Consider the following 24,769-nt stretch of genomic DNA (forward strand, 5'->3'; position numbering starts at 1 on the left):
CAGCTAAGGTCCTATTGAGGCCAAGAGGACAACCCTTTTTTATACGCTCCGAAGGTGTCATTTAGTGTAAAGGGAACAAAATAGCACAATCCTGGCAAATGTCTTCTGCTGGCTAATGTGAGTTAGTGTTAGGTAAATAAATGGCAGCAAAATGATCAAGCCATTTGTCTTCCCCAATACATATGTCGGGAAGGGTTATCTTTCAATCAGTGGGCAATAATATACCAGAATGTGGATCCACTGTGGATTAATACTGCATGCGGTACATAAGTAGTGAGTCCCTCTGGATTAATACTGTATGCAGTATGCGAGCAGGGAGACCCTGTGGATTGATACTCTATGCGGTGTGTGAGCTTCAAGTCCTTTGGTTTAATGCAGTATGCCATGGGTACGCACAAATATTTTTTCAGGGGCCATGAATTTGGTCTGTGGTGTGACCGAGAGCCGCATTGATGCCAGCAGGGTAGCAGTCAAAGGGGCAGAGGTTTTAGAGGGGGGTTATAGAGGGCAGCAAAACATACACATCTCGTGGCTGAACTGCACTATGTGAAACAAGACAACCTGTGATTAATCCCAGCTTCACCACTTTACTAAGTTGGGTCCTCCCTGGCAATTATTTAATTTCACTTTCTCCCCATTTTCTTCATTTTTGTATGTAAGAGGATCTTACAATGCATGATATCAGGATGTGCGCTGTGCAAACCCTTCTGTTTTTGATTTAACTATAATGTTCCTAATGAATAATAGGAAACCAGGTAACCCAAAAAGTGCACATAACATCTTACTTGCCTCTGTTATCAGCATGGAGGGAAGAATAAATATTTATAAATTTGTGACTCGAATTCAGAACGGAGCACACTTTGAATAGTTAAATTAAGTTAGATTTCTAGTTGTATCCATGGAATCTTCAATTCTACTGGAAAGTTCTATAAATAGACATAGTAAAGTCAAACAATATATAGCACAGGTGTATGATGGTTCCAAGACTGTACTATTACAATTACACTTTTAATACAAGGAATACCAATATATCATACATATATACAAAAAGAAAATTGTAGAAATAAAACATATATGTCAAGACAATATCAAATTACAAACATAAATACCACACATTTAACACAAATCCTCTAATCCTGTCAAAAGCAATATTCTTCAGAAACTACAGCGTCAAAGCACCATGCTCCAGTTAGTCCATAGAACAAGTATGCAATGTCCAATTCGTTGACTTGTAGCAGTGAAAGTTCTTATCATCCAATATAGAAGATTGGTTTGCAGATTTCTGATCAGATTCAGCCGACACGTGTTTCGTCCTGTAAGGGACTTTATCAAGGCTTGTCTTCCTGTACTGTCTATGAGCTTTTCAGGCTATGGTTAGCCAATTGAATACAAAGTCACTGCAAAACTGTGCTTTTTTGCCTCCAGTAGAAACGTTCACAGATCCGATCTATGACTCTCAAGGGTCTGAATCTGATCAGAAATCTGCAAACCAATCTTCTATATTGGATGATAAGAACTTTCACTGCTACAAGTCAACGAATTGGACATTGCATACTTGTTCTATGGACTAACTGGAGCATGGTGCTTTGACGCTGTAGTTTCTGAAGAATATTTGCTTTTGACAGGATTAGAGGATTTGTGTTAAATGTGTGGTATTTATGTTTGTAATTTGATATTGTCTTGACATATATGTTTTATTTCTACAAATTTCTTTTTGTATATATGTATGATATATTGGTATTCCTTGTATTAAAAGTGTAATTGTAATAGTACAGTCTTGGAACCATCATACACCTATGCTATATATTGTTTGACTTTACTATGTCTATTTATAGAACTTTCCAGTAGAATTGAAGATTCCATGGATACAACTAGAAATCTAACTTAATTTAACTATTCAAAGTGTGATCCGTTCTCAATTCGAGTCATAGTTTATTGGTACAAGTTTTCTTGTCCCATAATACATGTTTGACAACAGGCATGTTTAGAATGTATTGAGCACCATTACTATACTCTATACTATAGGAATGTGAGGCCTTTCAATAGGGTTTTCTGTTGTCAAATATTTATGAATTTGTGTTTGAAAACTATTACTTTAAAAACATACTTAGTAAGTAGTAAATTAGTATTGAGTTCCTGTGGATTAATACTGTATGTAGTGTGCAAGCAGGGAGACCCTGTGGATTAGTAATGTATGCAGTGCATAACCAGTGAGTCTGCGTGGATTAATACTGTGTGGGGTCCATAAGCAGTGCGTCCCTGTGGACTAACGCTGTGTACAGTGTGCGAGTAGGAGACCCTCTTGAGAAATCCTCACACGCAGCATGTGAGCTTTGAGTCCCTGTATGGTATGGAAGAAGTGGCTTTGCTTATTACCTTGGATCAACAGATCACAGTAACAAGAAAACCTGACAGTGTATGACTGGCCACATCAAGATGTGCCTGCAAAATTTTAATTTTGACAGTCAAACCTCCTAATATATAACAGATTGCCTTCTTCTCTCCTGCCATTCCTTTCTCACCGTATTTTCCCTGCTGCAGATGCATTACTATGTTTCTCATTCTCGCTATTTTCTCTCCACAGGTCAGTGTGCAGCACCTGTACTGTAAAGGTTAGTAATATTTGTAACATACTTTTTAGGTCGCAGCCTATCAGACAGCAGAGCTGTCTGGTTTACTAAAGACATCTTGGGGACTTTCACAAAGTTGATTTAGGAATGCATTCTGCCCATTTATTACCATTAGCTTTGTAGTTAGTAACTCACATTTTCTGGCTTTCTATTTGCTGGCTTTATTTGCTTTAGACTCTCCAGGTTCAGTTTGTCCTTCCCGGTGCCATACGTGTTTACTGTATTCTTTAACTAATTCCCTTTGTGGAAACAGGCCTTTATATCCTGCTCTTATCTTGCCATATTTGATGTTCATTTAAAGACAGAGGTAAAATGTCAGGTGCTGTCTTTTGAGGGTGCTTGTTTACTTTTTTTTCTCTGACTTCAAAGTGAGAGGAATTATGTAACAATCTTGCTGGATACTGGGTGTAGCACATGACAACATTTAAATTAACTGTGTAAGTATTTCAGAATATATCAGAAGTAGGAACACAAATGAAGCCCATTTTTTTTATTTCTGAAGTGTGCTGAAAACAAATACTTTAATATGATCAAAACAAATCATTACACTAGGTGATGCAATTTCCACACATTTTTGTTTGTGCACTTTATAGTTTTATTAGTAAAACTATATATCTGTGCAAATGTAATGGTCATTTCAATTGAAAATGTGTTGTCGCTAATGGCAGCGTGCTACCATACCATGCCTACCCCACTCTAGCCACTCCACTGTACTCTGCACCACGTCACAGCAATGCACTCTACTCTGCAGAACTCCAATTTATACCTCTCCACACCACTGCACTCTATGCCACTTCACGCTATGCCTCTCTTCTCTACCCCGTACCACTCTACTGTACGCCAATGTACTCTTCGCCACTCTACTCTACACCACTGCACTATATGCCACTCCAGTCTAGGCCACACCAATCTACTCTGCATAACTCCATTCTACGCCACTCTTCAAAACTGCATTCTATGCCACTGCACTGTATGCCAATACACTCTACGCCAGTGCACTTTACTCTGTAACACTCAACTCTATGCTCCTGCACTGTGCGCTAATCCACTGTATGCCACTCCAATCTACTCTGCACTCTACACCACTTTACTCTACGCCATTACACTCTATGCCAGTCTACGCAACTGCACTCTTTCCTGCACTTCTCCACTCTACACCACTTCACTCGGATGTTATGTCTCAAAGTACATCCTTTTAAGACCTGACTTATCATTACCATAATGGCGTATTGTAAAAACACTCCTTGTGCACAGCACCCCTTGCAGTGTGGCAAGTAACCCATTATGCTGGTATCCTCCACTGTTATTCCTCATACTAGAATGGTTGTGTTCATGACTATTCAATCTAGCTCAAAGTACACGTTGGAATCAGTGATGCATCAGTGCCACAGCTGACTTCTTTTGCCTTTTCTTCTCTCCTCTTTCATGTACCAAATGGCACAGATGAAGATTCCTTCCAAGAAGTTGGCACATATTCCTGTATACACCGTGGGATTTGAAGGCCTACCTGGATCTGTTACCACATGGGGAAACCCACCAAGGAAGAAAGATGCCTTCCAGTAAGTTTTCAGCTTCCTCTTCTTCTCCTGTGCAGCTGTTATCTAGTGACAACTTTTAATCTACTTTGGAGAGGGTTGCCAAACTTCTCCATGTTGACAGGACATCTTGTTTCCAGTCTTGATCTTATCTGTTACAGCTCATCGTTATCTGCTGGGTTTATCCAAGTGATGGAAGTATGCCAAGAATACATCTACCGCAGTACATTGACTATTTAAATAAAGCTCAAGACTAGAGTCAGTGTGTACCAATTTTAAAGGTAGCAACCACCTCAGAGAAGACTCTCTCTGGCATGGCTGTTCAATGTTGGATGCTGAATAAGAGACCAAAAAACAGTGTTCTCTTCATGTAGTGTCTACGTGATAAAGATATTTGAAGTTCACCAGCTGAGGTAGCTGTGCACTAGTAATTCCCAACCCGAATGCACTGCTCAAGACCTCAAACATGATGTCACAAGTCACATAAAAAATTACATCATGTTACAACCCATTTGGCAGGTCCAGGGGAAACCAAGGACTACTGGGCCTCAGCCTTTGGGGCAGAGGTAATTTGTCTCAGATGTTGCAGGGTCCGTCCTACTACGGTTCTGCAAAACTACAACTCCTTCAGAACCTGAGTCTCAGTGGTGGTGATGGGGAGCATTCACAGGCTTCTCAGAGAGATAGTGTGGGGGGCACACTCAATTGTATCTCAACAATCTCCCAGGAGTGCAATAACTGATTGTACAACCCACCGCTTTACTTCGGTAAAGAAGAGTACTTTAAAACACAGTTGGATACAAGAAGTGGATTAGTGCCTGGTCGGCACTTGCCTTCAGTACTGAGAAGGCAAAGTTCAGTGGGGCAAGGACGCATGCAGTGTCCGAAGAGGGAGCGTTGTCGGTGGGATGCCCGTTGGATGAAGTCGTGGTGACGACTTCTAGAGTCAGACTTAGTCACTTTTCTTGGAATTCAAACTGTACACAGTTCACAGTACCGGCTACAGGCACAATTACTTAACTGCCATGTGGGCTATTCTGCCTTGGGTGCTTGTCCCTTTCTCCTGCGTGCCCCTCCACAGTATAATAAGGCAGGTACTCACTTCTGGGTTTGAGCTCTCTTATGGCAGGTATTAAGAGCCTTTTGCACAGTTGGTGCTCTAAGTTATCTTGAGCAGTCTCCAGGTTACAACTGTCACCACAGTGGAGTTTCAGTTCTCCTCTAGTGGCCACAAGCAACACCCAGGACATATTGTTCGGGGTCAAGGGCAACAAGTTTTCATGTTTATTTTGTCCTTGGGACAAGTAGGCCTAACCCCCAGCAGCACAAACCACTTGGCTGCCAGTTTACAGACAAGAGAACTGTCTGCAATTTAGGTAATATGTGTGCCCATATGTTACTGCTGTTCTAACTTGTAATTATGGTGCATTAATGAGAAGCCTTCATTATTAGTGTGAGTGCTGTAAATAAACGTTTTAAGGTCACACTGCACTACTGATAGTGGTTCCAGTAAAAATAAAAGTGTACACACGTTTGAAAAGTTTAACTATATGAGGCTAAGTATAATGCTCCCAGAATGCTCTCTGATTAGGTGCAAATGTTTGCAGAAGCTTGTAAGCAAGAGTGTTAATTATTTGCTTTCAAAATAAAATGTTCAGAACAAAATGCAAGTAGGGAAAAAAGCTTCACTACCATGACATTTTAAGTGCTATTTCTTTGAAGCGTCATCTAGTAAAATGTGTTGATGCATGCTAGTATTTCCAAAAAATATTCGTAATGGAAAATCAGTGTAAGCATTTATAACACGATTATGGGAAGCATGAAAATACACAAGCACTGGCAAAGCCAACTGATCTGACATTTTTTGTCTCTTTTGATTTCGTCAATGCATGTCTTGTTTTGACATGGCTTTTGTAACACGTTATTGTTGTGGAAGCTGCCAGGACCTGACCTCACCACAGTAAAACACTGGCAAAAAGAAAAAAAATTTTTTGGTCTCAAAAAGCACACATTGCCACCAGTGGTGTAACAAAGGCCCCGCGTGTCCCCTCGCACAGCACCTGCCCTGAGTGAGTCTGAAGGGGGGTTTGGGGGAGCTCCATGTTCTTTGCAGGGGGCCCCCTCCAGTTTAGTTACACCACTGATTGCCACAATAGTTCCTGGCACTGAACAAAACTACTATGTGTGCCAATATGCTCCTTATAGAAGAGCAGAATGAGATCACTTGTAGTAAAGCCAGCCGACAGAGAGAGAAATGGAAGTTTAATAAAAACAAAATGTCTTTGTCAATGCCAGACCTAATTAGGGATCCAATTCTTAAAGAAAGTCACAAAAGTGTACCCATGGTATATATCTTTGAAATAGTTAAATTCATGAATTCACAAGAACTTACAGACGTAGACCATGAAATCATGCTCCTAGAAACTATTAGTGAACTGTAGTTTAGCACAAGCAACTATGCATGTGTAGATTTGCTCATGTGAAAATCTATTGAGCGTTTTACAAGTTCACTTTCTCTCCAACCACTTTTTTCCCAACCCTGGAAGAACTTCTACTTCTGCCACTGTCAGGAGTAAATTTCCAACCTTTCTCATGATGGAAAAAGATTAGAGGAGAGCTGGTGAAAATCCTTAAAACATGCAAGTTAGTAGGTTTGCAGACTCAAAGCCATTCCGGCCCTGGAACTACTGCTTACTGCTTCCTCCAGCCCCAGTATGTAGCTCTGTGGAATGGTGGCAAAATAAAGAAGTTGCTATAGTAGGGATTGAAATTACTAGTGTTCAAGCATACTACATTAATAGACCTGGCATAATCAGAGAGGCTATTATCAGAGCTCTTACATAATGGGATTGCTGCTATAAATTGTCACCACACTACATGGTACCAAAGGGACAAGTAGATTTTTTTACAGGACAAGTAGATTTAAGAAGCAACCTGTCCCATGGACAAGTAAATATTTTAATAAATTCCACACCCCTGCTACAGCATATGTCCTTTTACCCCCCCCCTCCCCCCCACTTCTGGGAGGGGATGCGCCAGCTGGAGGGTCCTACTGCATTTGAGCAAAGGCCACAGCAGGTAGCAGTGGACATCATTGCCTGGAGTTTGTGCAGGCGTGTGAGGCTCCAGGGCTCCGGTGTTGATGCAGGCTTCTGGCTGTTTACGAAGCTGCTTCTGGGAGCAGGTGAGATACTGGGTTGGTTCACGAGTGTTAGAGTGACAGGGTCAGCGTTGGTCGCAAAGCAATATGCCTCAGGGGCAGTTCTCCATACAGTGGCAGGGACCGTTGGGCACAGTTCTGAGATGCGGAGCAATAGTCTTCTCAGGGACAGTCCTTCAGAGCCGGAGCACAGTCTGCTCAGGGGCAGTTCTACATTGCAGTGACACAATCCACTGAGATGCAATTCTTGTTGCAGTTCCCACATGGAATGGTTCATAAGGAGAGCCTGCATCCATGGTCCTCAGGGAATGTGGATCGCTCTCTTCCACCTACCTGTTCTCACTGGTCCACACAATTCTGGGAACCAAGCTGCGTCTCGCTTCCTGGGATTGTTACTCCTTTCCTCTCTCAGCAGGCAGGTTGGCTTCTAGGCGCCTCAGAGCAGAGGAACAGCTTCTTGCATTCAGGCAAGACTTCAGGTGATAGCCCCTCTACTCTGCAGAGCACTCCCAAAAGAACTTGGAACTGGATCAGCAAGTGGGTCAGTGTCTCTCCCTTTTGTACAGTCATAGCAGATATGGACCCACTGTCTGACTTTGAGAACCAGTTTGGGGTGGTTTCTTTGAAGTGTCCTTTCTAGAGTCCTTTCGAAACACAGCCTTTCAGTACAGTAATGCTCCTCATAGCAGGGTAGTCACCAGTCTGCAGGACCCACAGCAGAAGTACGAAGAGTTGTGAGTTTTTTCCACCTAGCAACAGCTACACTGAGCAATGATCAGGGAAGAAATAATTGGTTGGCGTCATCTAAAGGGGTCCCTTTCTCCTTAACAAGAGACACACCGCAGGCCAACCCTTCACCTCCAATGTGGGAAATTGGATTATTATTTGGGAAGACTACCCACCTCATCTCTTGCCGGTGTACACCCTTAATGTTGGTAACTTAATGCGAGTTCAACCCTCTAATAGCTATGGCACAGATAAGACAGACTTAACTTAAGGCAATGTGTAAAGTATTTATGTAGTACCAAAATAGTAATAAAGGCAAAACTCTCAAACCAAAACAATAGAGAAAAAATAATAATGAACAAAATGATGCTAAAATGACAACATCCAATAAGGGCAACTGGAAATATGAATTTTTAAAATTTACGTGACAATAGAACCAAAAAGTGCAAAGCGCCAATGGACTCGGTAGACCAGGACCTGGTAGCAATTTGAGGCCGAACGAAAGAGAGCCCTGGTCGGATACACCAAGTAGATTGGTCCTAGTAAAAATCTGGTAATCAAAATGTTTGAAACACTTTCAATGTCACAGTCCAAAAATTTACTTTGTCTTTCCTTTTTTTGAAGAAAAAGATGTCTCCCTGTGGGGCAAATCTGAAATTGTAGCTGCTGCCATGGAACTGCTGGTTGGATATCTGCCCCAGGCTGGTTACACTACGGCTTTGGAGATTATGAAGCTTTTTGCTTTAAAAAAGTTTCTTAGCCCCCCCCCCAAAAAAGGAACTTTCTTGTGTTTTCACAGATGTTAAAGCCTTTCAGGGGTATGAATCTGAAAACCGATTCTGCCAACAGAGTCACCCCTTTCAGGCCCACCAAACTCAAGAGATCCTTCAAACAGGTCAGTTAGTAGACCACAAACATCAGAACTACTAAACGCAACCACAAATGACTGGAAACGAAATGGCCCACCAGCAAGGAGCCTACAGACCGTGCAACATTCAAGACATACCTCAACAAATACCACCTACTCCAGAAGTAGAGGAAAAGGATCACCTTCTCCGACTGCATTGAAGCCAGTTCTAACTGAAGCAAAGAACTCTTCAACATCATCAGAATCCTCCAACCCCTCAGCCATCGAAAACATCATCATTCCCTCCCAGCAACTCTGCGACAACCTGGCAGACTTCCTCCACAATAAGATCTCCACCATCTACAAAAACTTTAAACCCCAACCCGCCACTGCTCACTTCCTCAGCCTCCTTGCTTCCTCAGATGCAAACCCTGACCTCCTGCTCACCACTTTGAACTAGCTCACCATACATAACACCGACAACCATCATGAACTCGGTCCACTCAGGAGCACCCAGGGACCTCTCTCCCCACCACTTTTTCAATCTCGGTGCAAGATAATCAGCAACAAGCTGACTGCCAATTCAACGCATCCATCACCTCTACCACCTTCCCCAAAGAATGGAAACAGCATAAGTCAAACCCCTTCTCAAAAAACTATCCACTGACTCCAGCGGACTCAAGGACTACAGTCCCATCTCAGTACTTCCCTTTCTCTCCAAAGTCCTTGAAAAAGCCATTAACTGCCAACTCACTGAACACCTGTAGAACAACAATCTTCTGGACCACTCTGAATCTGGATTCCACCCCAACCATAGTACCAAAACCACCCTGATCGCTGCCACCGACATCAGATCCCTCCTTGACTGGGAAGGAATGGAGGCTCTCCTCGACCTCTTGGCAGTATTAGAGACTGTATCCCACCACACCCTCATCAAGAGACTTCACCACATTGAAATCCAAGGAGATGCCCTAAAATGGATCGCCTTCTTCCTCACTGGAAGCACCCAGAGAATCTGCCTACCACCTTTCACTTCAGAGCCTAAGAACAGCATCTGCGGTTTCCCTCAAGGCTCATCCCTCAGTTCTACACTGTTCAACACCCTTTGGCCAATATCGTCAGAATCCTTGGACTAAACAGTCTATCCTATGTCAACGACACTCAGCTTATCCTCTCATTATCAAAAGACCTCTTCAGTAATATTGACAATTTCCACTGGTGCATGACGAGCATTGCGGATGCCTGATGGCCTTCTGAACTACGACCCTCACCCCCTCCAAGATACCATGCCTGCAATCTTGCATCATCCTGGACAGCAAGCTCTTCATGAAAAACTAGATCAATGAGGGCTCCTCCACCTGCTTTCTCACTCTTTGCATTCCCTGCCGGCTGGACTACGGCAATGCACTCTATGCAGGAGTCACCTCGCACCTCCTGAAAAGACTACAGACCATACAGAATTCAGCAGCCAGACTCATCCTCGACCTCCTAAAGAAGACCCACAAAACGCCCCACCCCAAGAAGCTCCACTGGTTCTCCATTCAGATGAAATGTCTATTCATGATGCTGATCCTCACCTACAAATACATCAGCCTACAAGCATACATCAATAACCACCTGAACTTTTACCTACCCACCAGCCTCCTGCACTCTGCCTCCTTCTCCCTCGCTCACCACCCCCTCTTCAGCTGAGGCAACAGTGGAGGATGCTCCTTTCCTTACCTCACTGCGAAAGCATGGAATGACCGCCCCCTTCATCTCCATACCTCATCCTCTCTATTGGAATTCAGGAAGGGGCTCAAGACCTGGCTGTTCAACTGATCACTCCCTAGCAGCAGGGTTCGCAGCACCAGGATATCTTTGCAGGTGGTTAGCCATGCTCTATATATCCTGTTTCATTTGATTTGAAATTCAATCTGATGGCATGAAACTGCTGTTCGGATACTTTTGCTGTAGGCTCTACATAAAAAGTTTTCAAAAGTTGCCAAACATTTTTAGACACCCAAACAACCTAAAGATTTCACTTCCGAACTGCTCAGGACCCCAAAAAGGCACTTACAGACTATGAGGGTGCCAGGCAGTGTCACCAGCAAAGCCTAGTCCAAGTTCCAATTGCCACTGTTCAGCTGGGACTCATTAGGAAAGGATCTATTGCAGCTTTTTGTGTTCTTGAAGCCACAAAGAAGGTCATTCAACTGACCTCTGGAGTCCACTTCTTTTTCCTGAGTATAAGGGGGAGCAGGTTCAATCCTTAAAAGCTTCTCACAAGTCACAGACAGCAGGTCTAATCTTCTTCTGTAGCACCCGAAAGTGTTGTGATGAGATGCCTTGGCATGGTACATTTAACCCTGGCACTAGCTAGAGGGGAAGTGTGACTCCTGGACACTCCCTAACCAATGAGGTAAAGTTCCCGGGGGCAACTCTACCCACTTTTTCATTAGTTCCTATCTGCCTTATTGCAAAACAGGCCCAAAATACCATTTGTCAGGGCACTTTCAAGATTGTAAAAATCTTTGCCACGCTAAACCATGGTAATCATTTGTGTCCTCCCACATCTAACACTAAAATCCAGTTCGAAGCAGGCCCTGTACCTGCCACAACCTAGGAGACAGAAGTCAAAAAGGCAAGGTCATAGAGCACCCAGGCAGGGGTTACAAATCATTGTTCTGGCATCCTGTTCTTTTCTTTCAAGTGTGTCAAAGTGTTACATGTGGCTCAAGCAGACCCATCAGGCAAGATTTGACACTGTGGTGTTAAACATGATGCCCACAGATCCCACACTAAAATCTCTGCAGAGCTCAGAGGAGTCACCCCTGCCCATCCAGATTAACCGATTCGCGTAACTCCTGGGAGGAATTTAACACCTCATCAAGGCTGAGAACTGGGTGGAAATTGCAGAAGCTAATGCTTATTAGCCTTTTGAAAGCTCAAACAGACAAAGGGTAGCTTTCTAAAAATTACTTTTCCTTAATTTTAATTAAAAATCAAAATTCACTATTGAAGTGGATATTTAATAACTATTAAAAATAATGATTTCGTTATTTTTGTAGCTGGTTCATTTCCTGAGTTCTCAGTATTCGTTTTTTTTAATCTGCACTCTGTTTTTCTGCAGAGGATAGCTATGCCTGCCACGGTGTTAATAATGTTTTAGGCCTTGTTTGTGTAGGGACATAGTAATATTAATTTTCTACCTGCCCCACTTTTAAATAGTATGCACCCTGCCCTGTGGGCTATAACAGCTATATAGGGATGACTGGCACATATTTGATAGGGAAGGAGGTCTTTATCTGCTAAAAGCGTTGTTTTGAAAGAACAAAGCACAGGCTTTTCACTGCAGCAGTCAAGCTACACAGGGTAGGCCTTGTAGCCATATTTGCACTGCCACTATAGTGAATGGTACAATAGGTACAGCAGTCCACCTTTGACATTAAACTTCCAGGCCATGGGTGCACTTTCTACACCATATACAAGGAACTTACAAGCAAGTTAAATGTGGAAATCGGGAATAGGCCAATTCAACCATGCTTAAAGAGGAGCACAGCACTTTACTCCCAGTTAGCAGGGGTAACATGCACAGAATACTAAATTCAGCAAAAATAGGGTACAGCAAAAAGGGAAACCTCTGGGATGACCATGCAGGAAAGGCTAATTTCCTACATCCACCTTCTAATAAATTGTGGTTCTAATAGAAGACCAATCAGCAGCTGGCTCTTAGCAAAATTACCAGTTGAGTTTCTGGAGAGGGTTTTCTCCTCTGTCCCCACTTCACTGTGTAGGTCTTCTCTCACCAGCTTCAGGAATGTCAGCAATACACTTCCACTGTCTGGGAAAATAGATTGCATCTGTCTTGTGCACAGGAACAGGTATGGGGATTCCAAAATAGAATGCAGAGGCCTTAATTACCCAGGCTCATTCACACTCACCATGCACATGCCACGCAGGCCACACACACACATAACATACACTTGAAATGTTAATGCTAAGATCTGGGTTAGTACATAAAAGCAGAACTTTGCAAAAGAGGGCCACAAAAGGGTTCACAAAATGATGGTATGCTTCCACCACTGCTTTACATGCAGTAGTCCTCTTCCAGTAAATAAAGGAATGCTTGATGCACCCCTTCAGTTCACATGACAGTTCCAGGACCACACTCATGTCAAAGGACAGGTCGAGGCCCCTTCCCTCACACTAGATCATTGTGAGTCTAGGGCCAAAAATAATTTAAAATAAAAAATCTGCATCCCAATTACTCATACTCTGTCACTAAGGGCAGGGGAACATGACTGCAAACTACGGAGGGGACCTTTCTGTCTCAACACACTAACGATTTGACATGTGACATCACATATCACATCATCATTCAGATCTGCGGCACAATGCAACAGAGAAGGATATGACCAAAACAACACCAAAAATCTCAAGGGACACTTGGAAGTACATCTTAACAAACCCCTATAATTGCCGAATAAACATACAGTTCAAGGCATGTGTGGCTTAACATACACATACCCAGGCAGTATAATCCAGCCATCTAGTGTTGGGCTCGGATGTATGAAAGTTGTTTTTCTTCAAAGAAGTCTTTCAAGTCACAAGGTATGGTGACTCGTCTTGCTGGTAATGCACATGATCATTGGCTCCATTGTTAGATTGTTTTCTTCTGCCGTCCGGTTTGGACGTGTGCTTCTCTGATCTGTCTTGACATTGTTGTTTTCTACTTTTAGGCCTACGTCGGTATTGTTTTCGATCGGGGTTAGTCCGCGATCCCTCTTCGGTCATTGATGAACGTCAGTCTCGTCGGGGCAACTCAGCTCGTCCACGGCATTCTTGGGCCTTCTTCCTTCAAGGCAAACCTACTTCAATCCAGTCATTGCCATGTCCATCTGGTGATGGAACAGACGCCCTTCCAGTTTTGCCCTCACTGCTACACCAAATTTCCACGCACCAATCAACACCAGGTGTGTAATTTGTGCCTCTCTCCAGACTATGAGGACGCCTCCCGGGAGGCCTTTAAGTCTTTTCTGTCCAAGAAGACGCTGCTTGATTGAAGAGCTCGACGACTTGAGATGTCTCGCTGCAGCGCTGAGGATGCACCAAACCTCTTTCGATCCAAGGACCCTCAGGAGGTGGCCCAAGCCCAGGAGTCAGCAGTTGATGGGGGCACCTTTTTGCAAGAAGAGTGCTCAGGCTCTGATCTGGAGAAGCAGGACCTCACACCGGGACAAACTTTGAGTACAGTGCCCCCTCCATCCCGGCCCCGACACCACCAAGTCATTCTAAAAGTCTTCACTTGGGCCACCACTACATGCAGACAATGGTCAGCACCAATCAGCTATCTCGGAAACACCCAGCCCTGCCTTGGTGCTGAAGAAACAGCAGAAGACCCATGCTCCTACACTATCAGAGTCAAGCTGAACATCTGAGTCAAAGCGCGTAAGCACCGCACCGCAAGACCGTTCCATCTCAGCACCAAAAACCACAACGCTGAAGTCAAAACCATCAGCATCAAAATCCATGGAGCTGAAAACCACGTCAGAGACAAAATCCTACTCCTTCACAAAACAAACAGTTGGATCTGAGCCGCTAGTCCAACGGCTCTAAGAAGAAACAGAGTCCAGACAAAAGCACCTGATTATACTGGACACAGGCCATAGCTTGACCAGATCTGTCTATACCGGTTCACAACCTTCTAAGAGGCAGCTTTCATTTAAGGAGGCTTTAAACATTCCTTTACCGCCAAAGCACTGGAAGAAGGCCGACAAGGCTACTAACCCAGTGCACCACAGTCCACCACCAGTTGCACCACCTTCACCACTTCCACTAGCTGCATATTCCCTAAAGGGTTCTACTAATTCTTTTAGGTTGGACAGAGATGATGGAGACCAGTACTCCATCCCACCTCAGGATGACCCATGGATTACATACGATATGGAACCACCCACAGACACAGGCCCAGTTCTCTATCTGGCAAAGCCCTCTCCCTCAGATGACATTACTACATACCCCAATGCCATACGTAGAGCAGCTACATACCACAAGATAGAGTTCTACACTGAGCCACTAGAGGATGATTTTTTATTGAAGGCCCTCTCCTCTAGACAGCAATCGGCACAGTATCTGCATATGCTAAAGGGTATGCTAAGACACACCTGACATTTTTAAAGACCCATTTAAAACTTGTGTTATAATGCCAAGGGTCGATAAAAAGTACAAGTCATCTCCAAATGACTCCACATACATTTAAGGCCAGCTGCCTCTTGATTCCCTGGTGATCACTACAGCGAGACAAAGGGCAAACTCGCAAACATCTGATGAGGCGCCCCCACCAGGTAAGGAAAGTAAAAAGATAGACAGAAGAGGGTGGCTGCTTAGTCTGCCAACCAGTGGGGAATTGCCAAATCCTTCGGCCTCCTCTCCTACCATGACAGAACTCACTGGGATGAGATGGAGGGGCGCCTCCAGCATCTCCCTGATGAGCATAAAAAAAGGGGATACGAGATTGCCTCTTAGGGAGAATTAATTGCAAACACCTCCATCCGCTGCGCCCTAGATGCAGCAGATACAGAAGCAAGGAGAATAAATTCCAGCGTGCTCCTCAGACGTCATCTCCGGCTCAGAGTTTCAGGCTTCAAACCTGAAGTGCAACAAAACATACTAGCACTTCTTTTTGATAGGGAACACCTCTTTGGCCCTCAAGTACACACTCTACTTGAGAAAATCAAGAAAGATAATGAAACGGTCAAAGCTATGGGAGCATTGCAAACACCATTGCAACGTGGCTACTTTCATTGCTCACACTATTGTGGAGCAGCAAACTCCACCTCCACAGACACGTCCACATCCTACCAACATCCCCCAGCAGAAACCACCTCAGCCAGGGGGAGCTATAAAGGCTCCTACAGAGGCTATAATTCTAAAGACAGATGAAAGGCAAGATTTTCAAAACCCTCTGCCACAGCAACAAAGCCTTGACTCGCCAACCATCGCCCCCAAACTACACAACACCTGTCAGGGGATGTATACAAGGGTTTCTTCCCGCCTGGTGGAATATCACCTCGGACCAGTGGGTGATGGATATTATCCCAACATGGTGACTGCCTGAAGTTCATTTCCACACCTCCAAACATTCCGCCTTGAAAACACAAACTTTCCCCACTACATCCTCAAGGAAAATGTTCAAGCACTTCTCCTAAAGGGTGCTATAGAACTAGTGCCATTACAACAGCACACACAGGGCTGTATTCTCTCTACTTCCTTATTCCCAAAAAGGACAGGGCCTTAACACCAGACTTGGACTTCAGGCCCCTAAATAAATAAATTCTCTCAGAGCACTTTCACATGGTGGCTCTACAAGATGTAATTCCATTGTTACACCAAGGCGACTTCACATTCCCATTCACCCGGCGAATTGCAGAAATCTCAGATTCGTCATAAACATGCAGCACTTTCAATTCAAAGTGCTTCCCTTCAGGGTAACAACCACCCCAAGGCTCTTTACAAATGTCTTGCAGTTGTAGCAGCCCACCTACGTGGACAAAACATACGTCTTCACATACTTGGATGATTGGCTCATCAAAAGTTCAACCCACCAGATGTGTTTCCAACACAGGCAAGCCACTGTAGGACTATTCCATCAGCTGGGTTTCACTATCAATGCAGTAAAATCCAACCTCCAGCCCCTTCAAATACAATTGTACTTAGGAGCCATACTCAACTTACAATTTGAGATAGCTTATCCAAATACTGCCAGGATCCAATCCTTTTAGACAATATCACACAGATCCAGCCTCATCAACAATTAACAGTGAGAAAAATCTTGCGCCTCTTAGAAACTACGGTCTCATGCATAGCCATAGTGCCCCATGCTCGACTCGACATGCATCTGTTGCAAGAGTGCCCAGCACACCAGTGGTCTCAAGCATAGGGTCAGTGATCTTGTGTTGGTCAGATGTCACGCTTGTCACTGTCTGCAGTGGTGGAATTTCAACAATCTTCTGAAGGGACAGCCTTTCCAGGACCCATTTCTGCAGAAAACGATAACAACAGATGCCTCCCTGACAGGATGGGGAGCGCACTCACAAGATCTGACTGTCCAAGGCCACTAGTCACCCAGTCAGAAACATCTCCATATCAAACATCTGGATTTGCTAGCTGGTCATCTAGCGCTCACAGCCTTTCTCCTACATCATCATTTGCAAGGTAGTCCTGATTTGTTTTTGTTTTTTTAAAGACAAACGGCTGCCATGTACTACCATCAGAAGCTACGGGGCACCAGATCCCACAGCTTTCTCACCTAGTCCAAGCAATTTGGAAATGGTCTCTCTGATAGAACATTCACCTGTTGGCACAATATCTCCCAGGAGTGGACAATGACTTTGCAGAATCTCTCAGCAGGAGACGCCAGCAAGTCCACCAGTAGGAGCTCAACCCACAAGTTCTACACATACTTCCAGCTTTAGGGGTCAACTGCAAATAGACCTATTTGCCACAGCAGAGAACACAAAATAACCAAACTTTGCCTCCAGTTTCCCACACCCTCTGTCCAAGGGCAACTCACTATGGATGAACTGGTCAGGGATATTTGCTTACGCTTTTCTACCTCTCCCGCCGCTTCCATTTGTGGTCCACAAATTTCAGCATACAGCCCTGACCCTGGGGCTCCCACAGAGGCACAACAATCTCCACCCTTCTAAAACTCTCTCTAGTTCCTCATGAGATACTGATGAACAAGTGAGATCTTCTCACCCGAAATGACAGAGAAATTAGACACCCAGATCCGAGGGCTCTCAATCTTGCCAACTGGCTCCTGAAGCCCTAGAGTTTGGTTACTTAAACCTCCCTCAGTCATGTATGAATATTATTAGCAAAGCATGCAGGTCTACTACTCGTGCCTGTGATGCCGCTAAATTGAAAAGATTTGTTCACTACTGCAACTCCAAAAACATTGACCCATTAGCTGCAACGGCTCAAGATATTGTTTGCAATCCATTCCACCTTTATACCTCAGTAAAGCTGCACGTTGCAGCTGTTGCCGCATACCTACAAAACAGACAGCACATTTCCATTTTCAAAATGCCAGTTGTCAATACCTTCATAGAAGGGTTAAAAAGAGTCATTCCACCGCAGGGACCACCTGTTCCCACATGGAACCTTAATATTGTATTAACAAGACTAATGGGCCCTCCTTTTGAGCCCATCACATCACTCAAACGTGCCAGTGAGCTTCAGGCTTTAACCCTGGAAGAACCCTTCTTCCAGCTACAGAGAGATAGGGTGGCACTATGGACCAGTCCTAAATTTCTACCAAAAGTGTCATTTTCACCTTAATCAATCTATTGAGTTACCAGTCTTTTTCCGCCAACCTGATTTGGTTGTGGAACGGGCCCTACATACATTAGATGTTAAAAGAGCCCTTATGTTCTACAGTGATAGAACCAATACATTCAGGAAAAACACAACTATTTGTTGCATTTTAAACACCACACAAACGAAGCGCCCATATCCAAATCAGGTATTTCACATTGGATTGTTAAATGTATACAATGTGTTATGCTAAAGCAAAAATAACTACCTATCCCCCGTAGAGCCCACACCCCTCACAGAAAAGTAGTGTCAATGGCCTTTCTTGGTGATATACCAATAGCTGACATATGCAAGGCATTTTTGACTCATCTAAGGCTAGAGCATATGGTTAATATGCCTGCTGCAATGAACATGACTATGCAGATCACAGAGCAGTATTTTATGTGCAACGCTCAGTGGGATACTGCTTGCATCACAGAGATCCTTTTGTTACTGTGCAGTTCATAAGTGACAATCATAATCTCACACAGTGAACTACGAACTTCCATCAAATGGCTGCATGTAAACTGCATGGTACAGTTTAGAAAATTATGTTTTGTCCCAGTCTTTAATTATCCTAATTCTTGTTAAAAAGGGTTTGTTAGGGTAGAAGTAAATCGTTATTTGTAAAGTCAACCCTAATCTCTGTGTTACATTCTGAATCCTGAGTTTATGCTTCCCCAGATCAAGCACTCTTAAAAATTGCCTACCAGTATGGATGACATTTTCTATACACTGATATGCACACGTATAATTCATTGGCTCTGTACGTGTGTGTGATGTAAAGTGCCCCACCACCCTACGCTGGTAAGATAGTCACTATAAAACAAATGAAGTGCATGTGAGAGATGAGAGGCACTGTTAGAGGGTGAAGGTGAGGAAATCATTGAAGAGATCCAATAAAGATTGCTGTATTCTGGTGCACTGTAAGGACACCATTTACTTTGCTTAAAAGACTAATACAATTTAATATATAATGAGAAATGTGTTGCAGAATGCTCAGTTTTTGCCATTTTTCCCCCCAAAATGTTCTTGGGTATAATAACCCCCCCCCCCAACCACATTGTAGTGGCCAGGCTCGCTGGCAATACATCCTATGGGGGCTGGTCTGCCAAAATTTGCCAGAGCTGCTATGGGTTCCCAGTCGAGCCCTGACTGCTTTACAGTTTATGCTAAGCATTTGTATCTCCAGCCACACATGCCTCAAACGGAAAATGTTACTTACCCAGTAAGCATCTGTCCATGGCATGTAGTGCTGTAGATTCACATGCAACCACCCTCCTCCCCGGACAACTGTGTGTGTTACAGATAATCTTATCAGAGTTTTTTCAGCATGGACATCTCATTATACTACACTCTGATCCACAGCCCATACTCACCGACCTTGCGAGAAAAACAATTGAACAATGGAGCTGATGACCATGTGCATTACCCTCAAGAGGAGGAGTCACCATACCTTGGGATTTGAAAGATTTCTTCAAAGAAAAACTTGCACACATACGAGCCCAATACTAGATTGCAGGATTATGCTAAGCATGTGAATCTACAGCACTGCATACTCCGAACAGATGCTTACTAGGTAAGTAGCATTTTCCTTATGCTTGAGTTACATTATAAAAAGTAAAAGCCTTTGAAATTGGACGCTTGTGGCCAACATTAAGATTAACAGACAGATGGGCAAACTAAATCAAAAAGTAGAATGCACGTAGGGTGCAGAAGTGGATCATACAAATACAACTAACTTCCCAATAAATGAAATTTTTAATTTTCATAATGTTACTTGTCATATTGGTTTGTAATACAAGTTTTAAGTGAATTCATACCTGTGTGGAAATATCTTTTTATCACTCAAAATTAAGGCTCTGTTTGAAAAATCTGCATGACATTTTCCAAAGAGGTAGCCATGCACCACAGTTTGATTCTAAGCAGTGTTGTGCTTACTGGAACGTTAAAAGAGGCAGGTAACATAAAGCACAATTGCTACCCAGAAAGCCACATAAAGTTTTGCTCTCTTTTGGCAGAAAAAGGCTATTCAGCATTACAGTAAACGTGACATGAAGATACAATCTGGTCTAACTCAGCCCCTTTATGTGGTTTGATGTAAATGTGTTCAATATAAACGTGGACAGTAAAATAAATGTCTCCTTTCTTAGTTAACATTGTCACAAAAAGCACCCACATCCCAATTGTCTCCTTGTCCTCCAGGTCCTTGAGGGGCACTTCATGGCGGAGCGTGGAAGAGGAGTTCCCTCACATCTATGCCCATGGCTGCATGCTAAAGGATGTATGCAGAGATTGCACCAGCTTTGTTGCTGATGTCATCAACTCAAGCCGTAAGAGCGTGGAGATCTTGAACAATACACCAAGCCGCAAAGCCAAGGTGACACAGTATCATCACAGCAGAGCAGCACCATGGAAGTGAGTTGGTGCCTCAACAAGCATATCAAAGGAGTTGAAGAACAACATCTCCTTGAGAGAATATCGCCATCTGTTTTCTAATATTCAGCGCCTACCGAGCTTCATAATAGTAACAAGGCTTTACTGCAGTTAATTGCATCTTCAGAAACCTCAACTGTTTCCAAAATTAGCTAGTTCCCAGGGACAGTGCTTTAAAAACTCAACACTGCCGTTCTTGCGCAAAGATACACCATTCAGCAAGATGGAGCAAAATAGTTCAACTCTTCAACACCTGAATTCACATGCTACTTGAATGGTATACTGAAAAACCTGTCCCTGATTAAACACATAAATGCCTTATCACCTGGATTTTTGGCCAAAATATGTCTCTGCTGCAGTTAATAAGTCCTTTCCTCTCCTGAAAAATTGACTGAAGAAGTTTGATTGCAAGGCAGAGCAAAGGATCCGTGGATGTTGGTCGCTTGCGCTCTGCAAAATACGCTTGTGAGGCTGGCATCACTCCAAATTCTAAAAAAGATCTTTAAAAACAAAAGAATATGGAAGTATTGTTATACCTCCTTGCCTCAGTCACTGAAACATGTATTGAAGGATGCATCCAAGGATGATGCCCGATTCTCAAGCTCACCTATAGACTTCCACAATGTATACTGGAGAAATAGGAACATACGCTGCAACCTTTTTGCGTGTTTAAGCAGAGAGGTGTTCACGCTGTATCCATGTGGTGAAAAGAATATGGGCCATATTGGTATCTTGTAGCAAAGTGCATGGATTATTTCATTGTACAGTTAAATGGACAATATCAGCGAGATAATGAAGAGATGTGTCTACAGACCGTATCGGTGCGTTGGAGAGGTATTCGGACCATATTGGTGCTTTGAGAGTTGTCCTGACTTGGCAACCTGTTGTTTTGTATCTGTACATCATGTGACATTGTCATCATTGAAGGAAGGTGTGCTGGTTCAAGGGGCTGGGACCATGGATCTACCATGTATTAGCAGGCAAAGCTCTACAGGGACATTGTGCATGATAGGCAGCACACAGCTTACCTGGGTGCACAGCATGGGCAGGCACTGTATTTTAAAAGGCACGGGCAGGGTGTTGTGGAAATACTCGCCTGTTGTGCCCGCACTATGGACAGAGCACAAATGAAATTTGTCTGGGTGTTTTTGACAGTACATGTGGCTATTATTCTTCATTGACTCTTTACAGGGGGTCCCACTTATGTCCCCGCTTCCATTACTCTATGGTAGGGTAATATCAGCAGATGTAGGCTAAGGTCTTCAAGTGCATATATATTCCAGTGCTAAACACAGATTGGCGGGTGGTGTCTCTTTATGTGTACTAAGTGATCCCATGTTGGATGTATGCCACACACAATGCATCTATTTCAATAGGCTTATGCATGGTTCTGTTTTATGTGCCACAGATATGGCAGAGGCTCAGTTCTTGGTTAGGTTCCATGTGCAAAACAGAGATCTCTTGGTCTCTTTTCCGGACTGAGCTATGCAAGCCCCACAGTACAACCAGCATCACACAGTTCCCAGTTGAATTCCCAATAATTCAGTAGGGTTATATCCCAGTCTCCCATTGGGTCCAACTAATACACATATTCCAGTTTCTCAAATCCTTGCTGTGGTAGGTGTTCCATGATGGTATTGTCCCTGTGTTCTTGCTGGTTGTTGGGGTCCATGTAGCAGCACCTGTCCCAGCTTTGCTGTTCCTGTTTGGGTTCCCGGTGGCATAGTTATATTTACTTTCCCCAGGCTTCCCAGAGCCATGCCAATATTCTAGGGCATTTCCTTTTGCCTGAATATTGAGTGCCATGAATCTACCCCAACCTGCATACGTGTCACTAGTTTCCCATGCCAGGGTTTACTGAGACATCCCTGCCTCCATGGTTGTCATTGTTTTTGTGGTGGGTGCACATAATCCAGCTTATTATTTTCTCAAATGGTTCTTTTTATCTTGCAGCTCTCCCTGTTTCAATTTGATTTCTGTGTAGAATTTGAATATTGCAGTTTATAGTCCACCCCATTTTACCTTGTAGCCCATCAGTTTACGTTTATATTATATCCAAAATGCAGGTTCACCAGAATCCGTCAGAAGCTGTGTACTACAAGTACTACAGTTGTCAAGATGCCACAAGGATTAGTGTGCCAGACTCAATCAGCCATGCATTTGTATAAAGTTAAATCCATGGTTCTGTGTCCAATGTAGATCTGTAACCATGTCATGACTTACAGTTCAGCCTGTCAGGCCATTTACCCTAACCCAAAGCTCCAAGCTAACATTTCAATTTGTCGATTCCATTTGGAGGTAATTATTGGTGACCCAGTAGTATTGCAAGGAATGATTTACAGACTGAGATCAGTGCACAACAATGATAGAATGATAGACAGGGCTGTTGCAGTGAGTGTCATACAAATATAAGGAACTAATTTCTACGAAGAGTAGTTCACTTGCATTTTTTTGGTGTACAATGGACCACAAACTGGATGCTTCAATCCGGCACTAACTGGCGTTGTGCCATCCCTCACAGAAAAACCCCAGGCAGTTATACCTATGCTATGCTACTAATAGAGAGTTGCCAATTTTACTGCTGTTACCTGTACTGCATGCTTGGCCAATACCAAGTGTGTTTACATTCATGACTGCTGTCTGTAGATATTTCATACCATCCTCAGAGGACATAAAATGTTAATTGCTGCCTGTGTTCTGTGCATGCCATGCCAATATCAGGGTGACCCCCCAAATCACGGCTGATGTCTTAGCATGTGCCATGCCAATATCACAGGGCCCAAAGTAACTGCTGTGGTCTGCAAGTCTGTGATGTCAGTATCAAAGTGACAAAACTCCCCTGAGCAATTTCAAAGAGGGACCTCAATTCACAGTGGATGACTGTGTGTATAAACAACGGTAAAATTACAGACCACCACCATCCATCGCCCAATGCACAGCTATGTTCAAGCTATGCCAATATACAAAATGCCTTCTGCAGTTGCTATCAGCATGTATGTCATGCCACTGTCACAGGGATATCATAGCTGATGGAATGTGCACTTGTGTGTATATACCATCCCAATATTACATTCACACTGAGGCATCTTTGAGATTTAGGTGATGCTTGCTATGCCATTATCAAGCGGACAGTGATTCAGAAGTTAGTCTGTATGCATACCAAGCCACTATCCAAGGAAATCACAATTTAAGGCTGTTGTTGTGAATGTATGCCATGCCACCAAGAAGTAGACATAGATTCAGTGCCTATGTGCTATGCCAATATCATGGACCCCCAATTTAAAGACCCCGTCAGTGTGCCTACCATGCCAATATAAATGGATCTCCTGTTTAAAGCTGCTGATTGTGTGTAAACCATGACAATATCAACGAGACGCCAGATCAAAGCTGTTTTGTGTATGCTTGCATTGCATGCAACCGTAAAAAGGAATGACAATCATCGCTGCAGTTTCTGTGTATGAAATGGACATATTGGAGGGACTCTCCATGCACGGTTATAGTCACTATCCATGCCACATCAATATCATAAGAACCTCAACTCCCACATCTGCCCGCCATGCCAGTATCCCAGCAGTGTACAGTTGGCTTTATGCTGTATTATGAAGTAGCCTTTGCTGTTTAATGTCTTGGTGTACTACAGCTAGTTTCCATGCTTGGGATGGTAGGCCAATAAGAAAGGGGCCCAATAAACATAGGTATTGTCTGTACAATAGCATGGAAAGCGCTTGCTGGGTTCGGTTTGTATGTATACCATCCCAGTACCAGAGGGGAACAGCTATTTCATTAACGAGCACATATTTCATTCATCTAACTACATGTTTCCTGTACACCACAATAAGCAATCTCTGTGTTCACATACATATGGCTATTTTGTGGTCTACACGGAAAAGGGTTTTATTTTCATAAGTGGTCAATATTTAATTTAATTCGATAGATATACTGAAGCAGGGGCATTCTGCGGTGGCACCAACCCCATAAGGCTTAGAAAGGCAGTGCCTGAATGTCCCAGCCCTGTGTGCCGTCCTCCCGTTGGCAGTGGTGCACAAGGAGGCCTCAGTCCTATCCATCTGCAAATGAGCTATGTTTGGGCAGCACT

General features: G+C 43.5%; 1 protein-coding gene across 3 annotated transcripts in view; it reads left to right on the top strand.

Annotated features, from left to right (window-relative positions):
• SPIRE2 (spire type actin nucleation factor 2) overlaps window positions 1-24,769 on the top strand; it is a 273,533-nt gene that overhangs the window by 226,765 nt on the left and 21,999 nt on the right. The window contains exons 13-15 of one of the 3 annotated variants that reach the window (XM_069216794.1): window positions 2,585-2,612; window positions 4,074-4,189; window positions 20,443-23,107. In XM_069216794.1, the coding sequence (XP_069072895.1) occupies window positions 2,585-2,612; window positions 4,074-4,189; window positions 20,443-20,659 (361 nt within the window). In that variant the 3' untranslated portion in view covers window positions 20,660-23,107. Of the gene's footprint in view, window positions 1-2,584; window positions 2,613-4,073; window positions 4,190-20,442; window positions 23,108-24,769 lie in introns of those variants that run through there. The other 2 variants (XM_069216795.1, XM_069216797.1) reach the window with 2 other exon arrangements.

Source organism: Pleurodeles waltl, chromosome 12, assembly GCF_031143425.1.
Source record: "Pleurodeles waltl isolate 20211129_DDA chromosome 12, aPleWal1.hap1.20221129, whole genome shotgun sequence".
NCBI classification, from domain to species: domain Eukaryota; kingdom Metazoa; phylum Chordata; class Amphibia; order Caudata; family Salamandridae; genus Pleurodeles; species Pleurodeles waltl.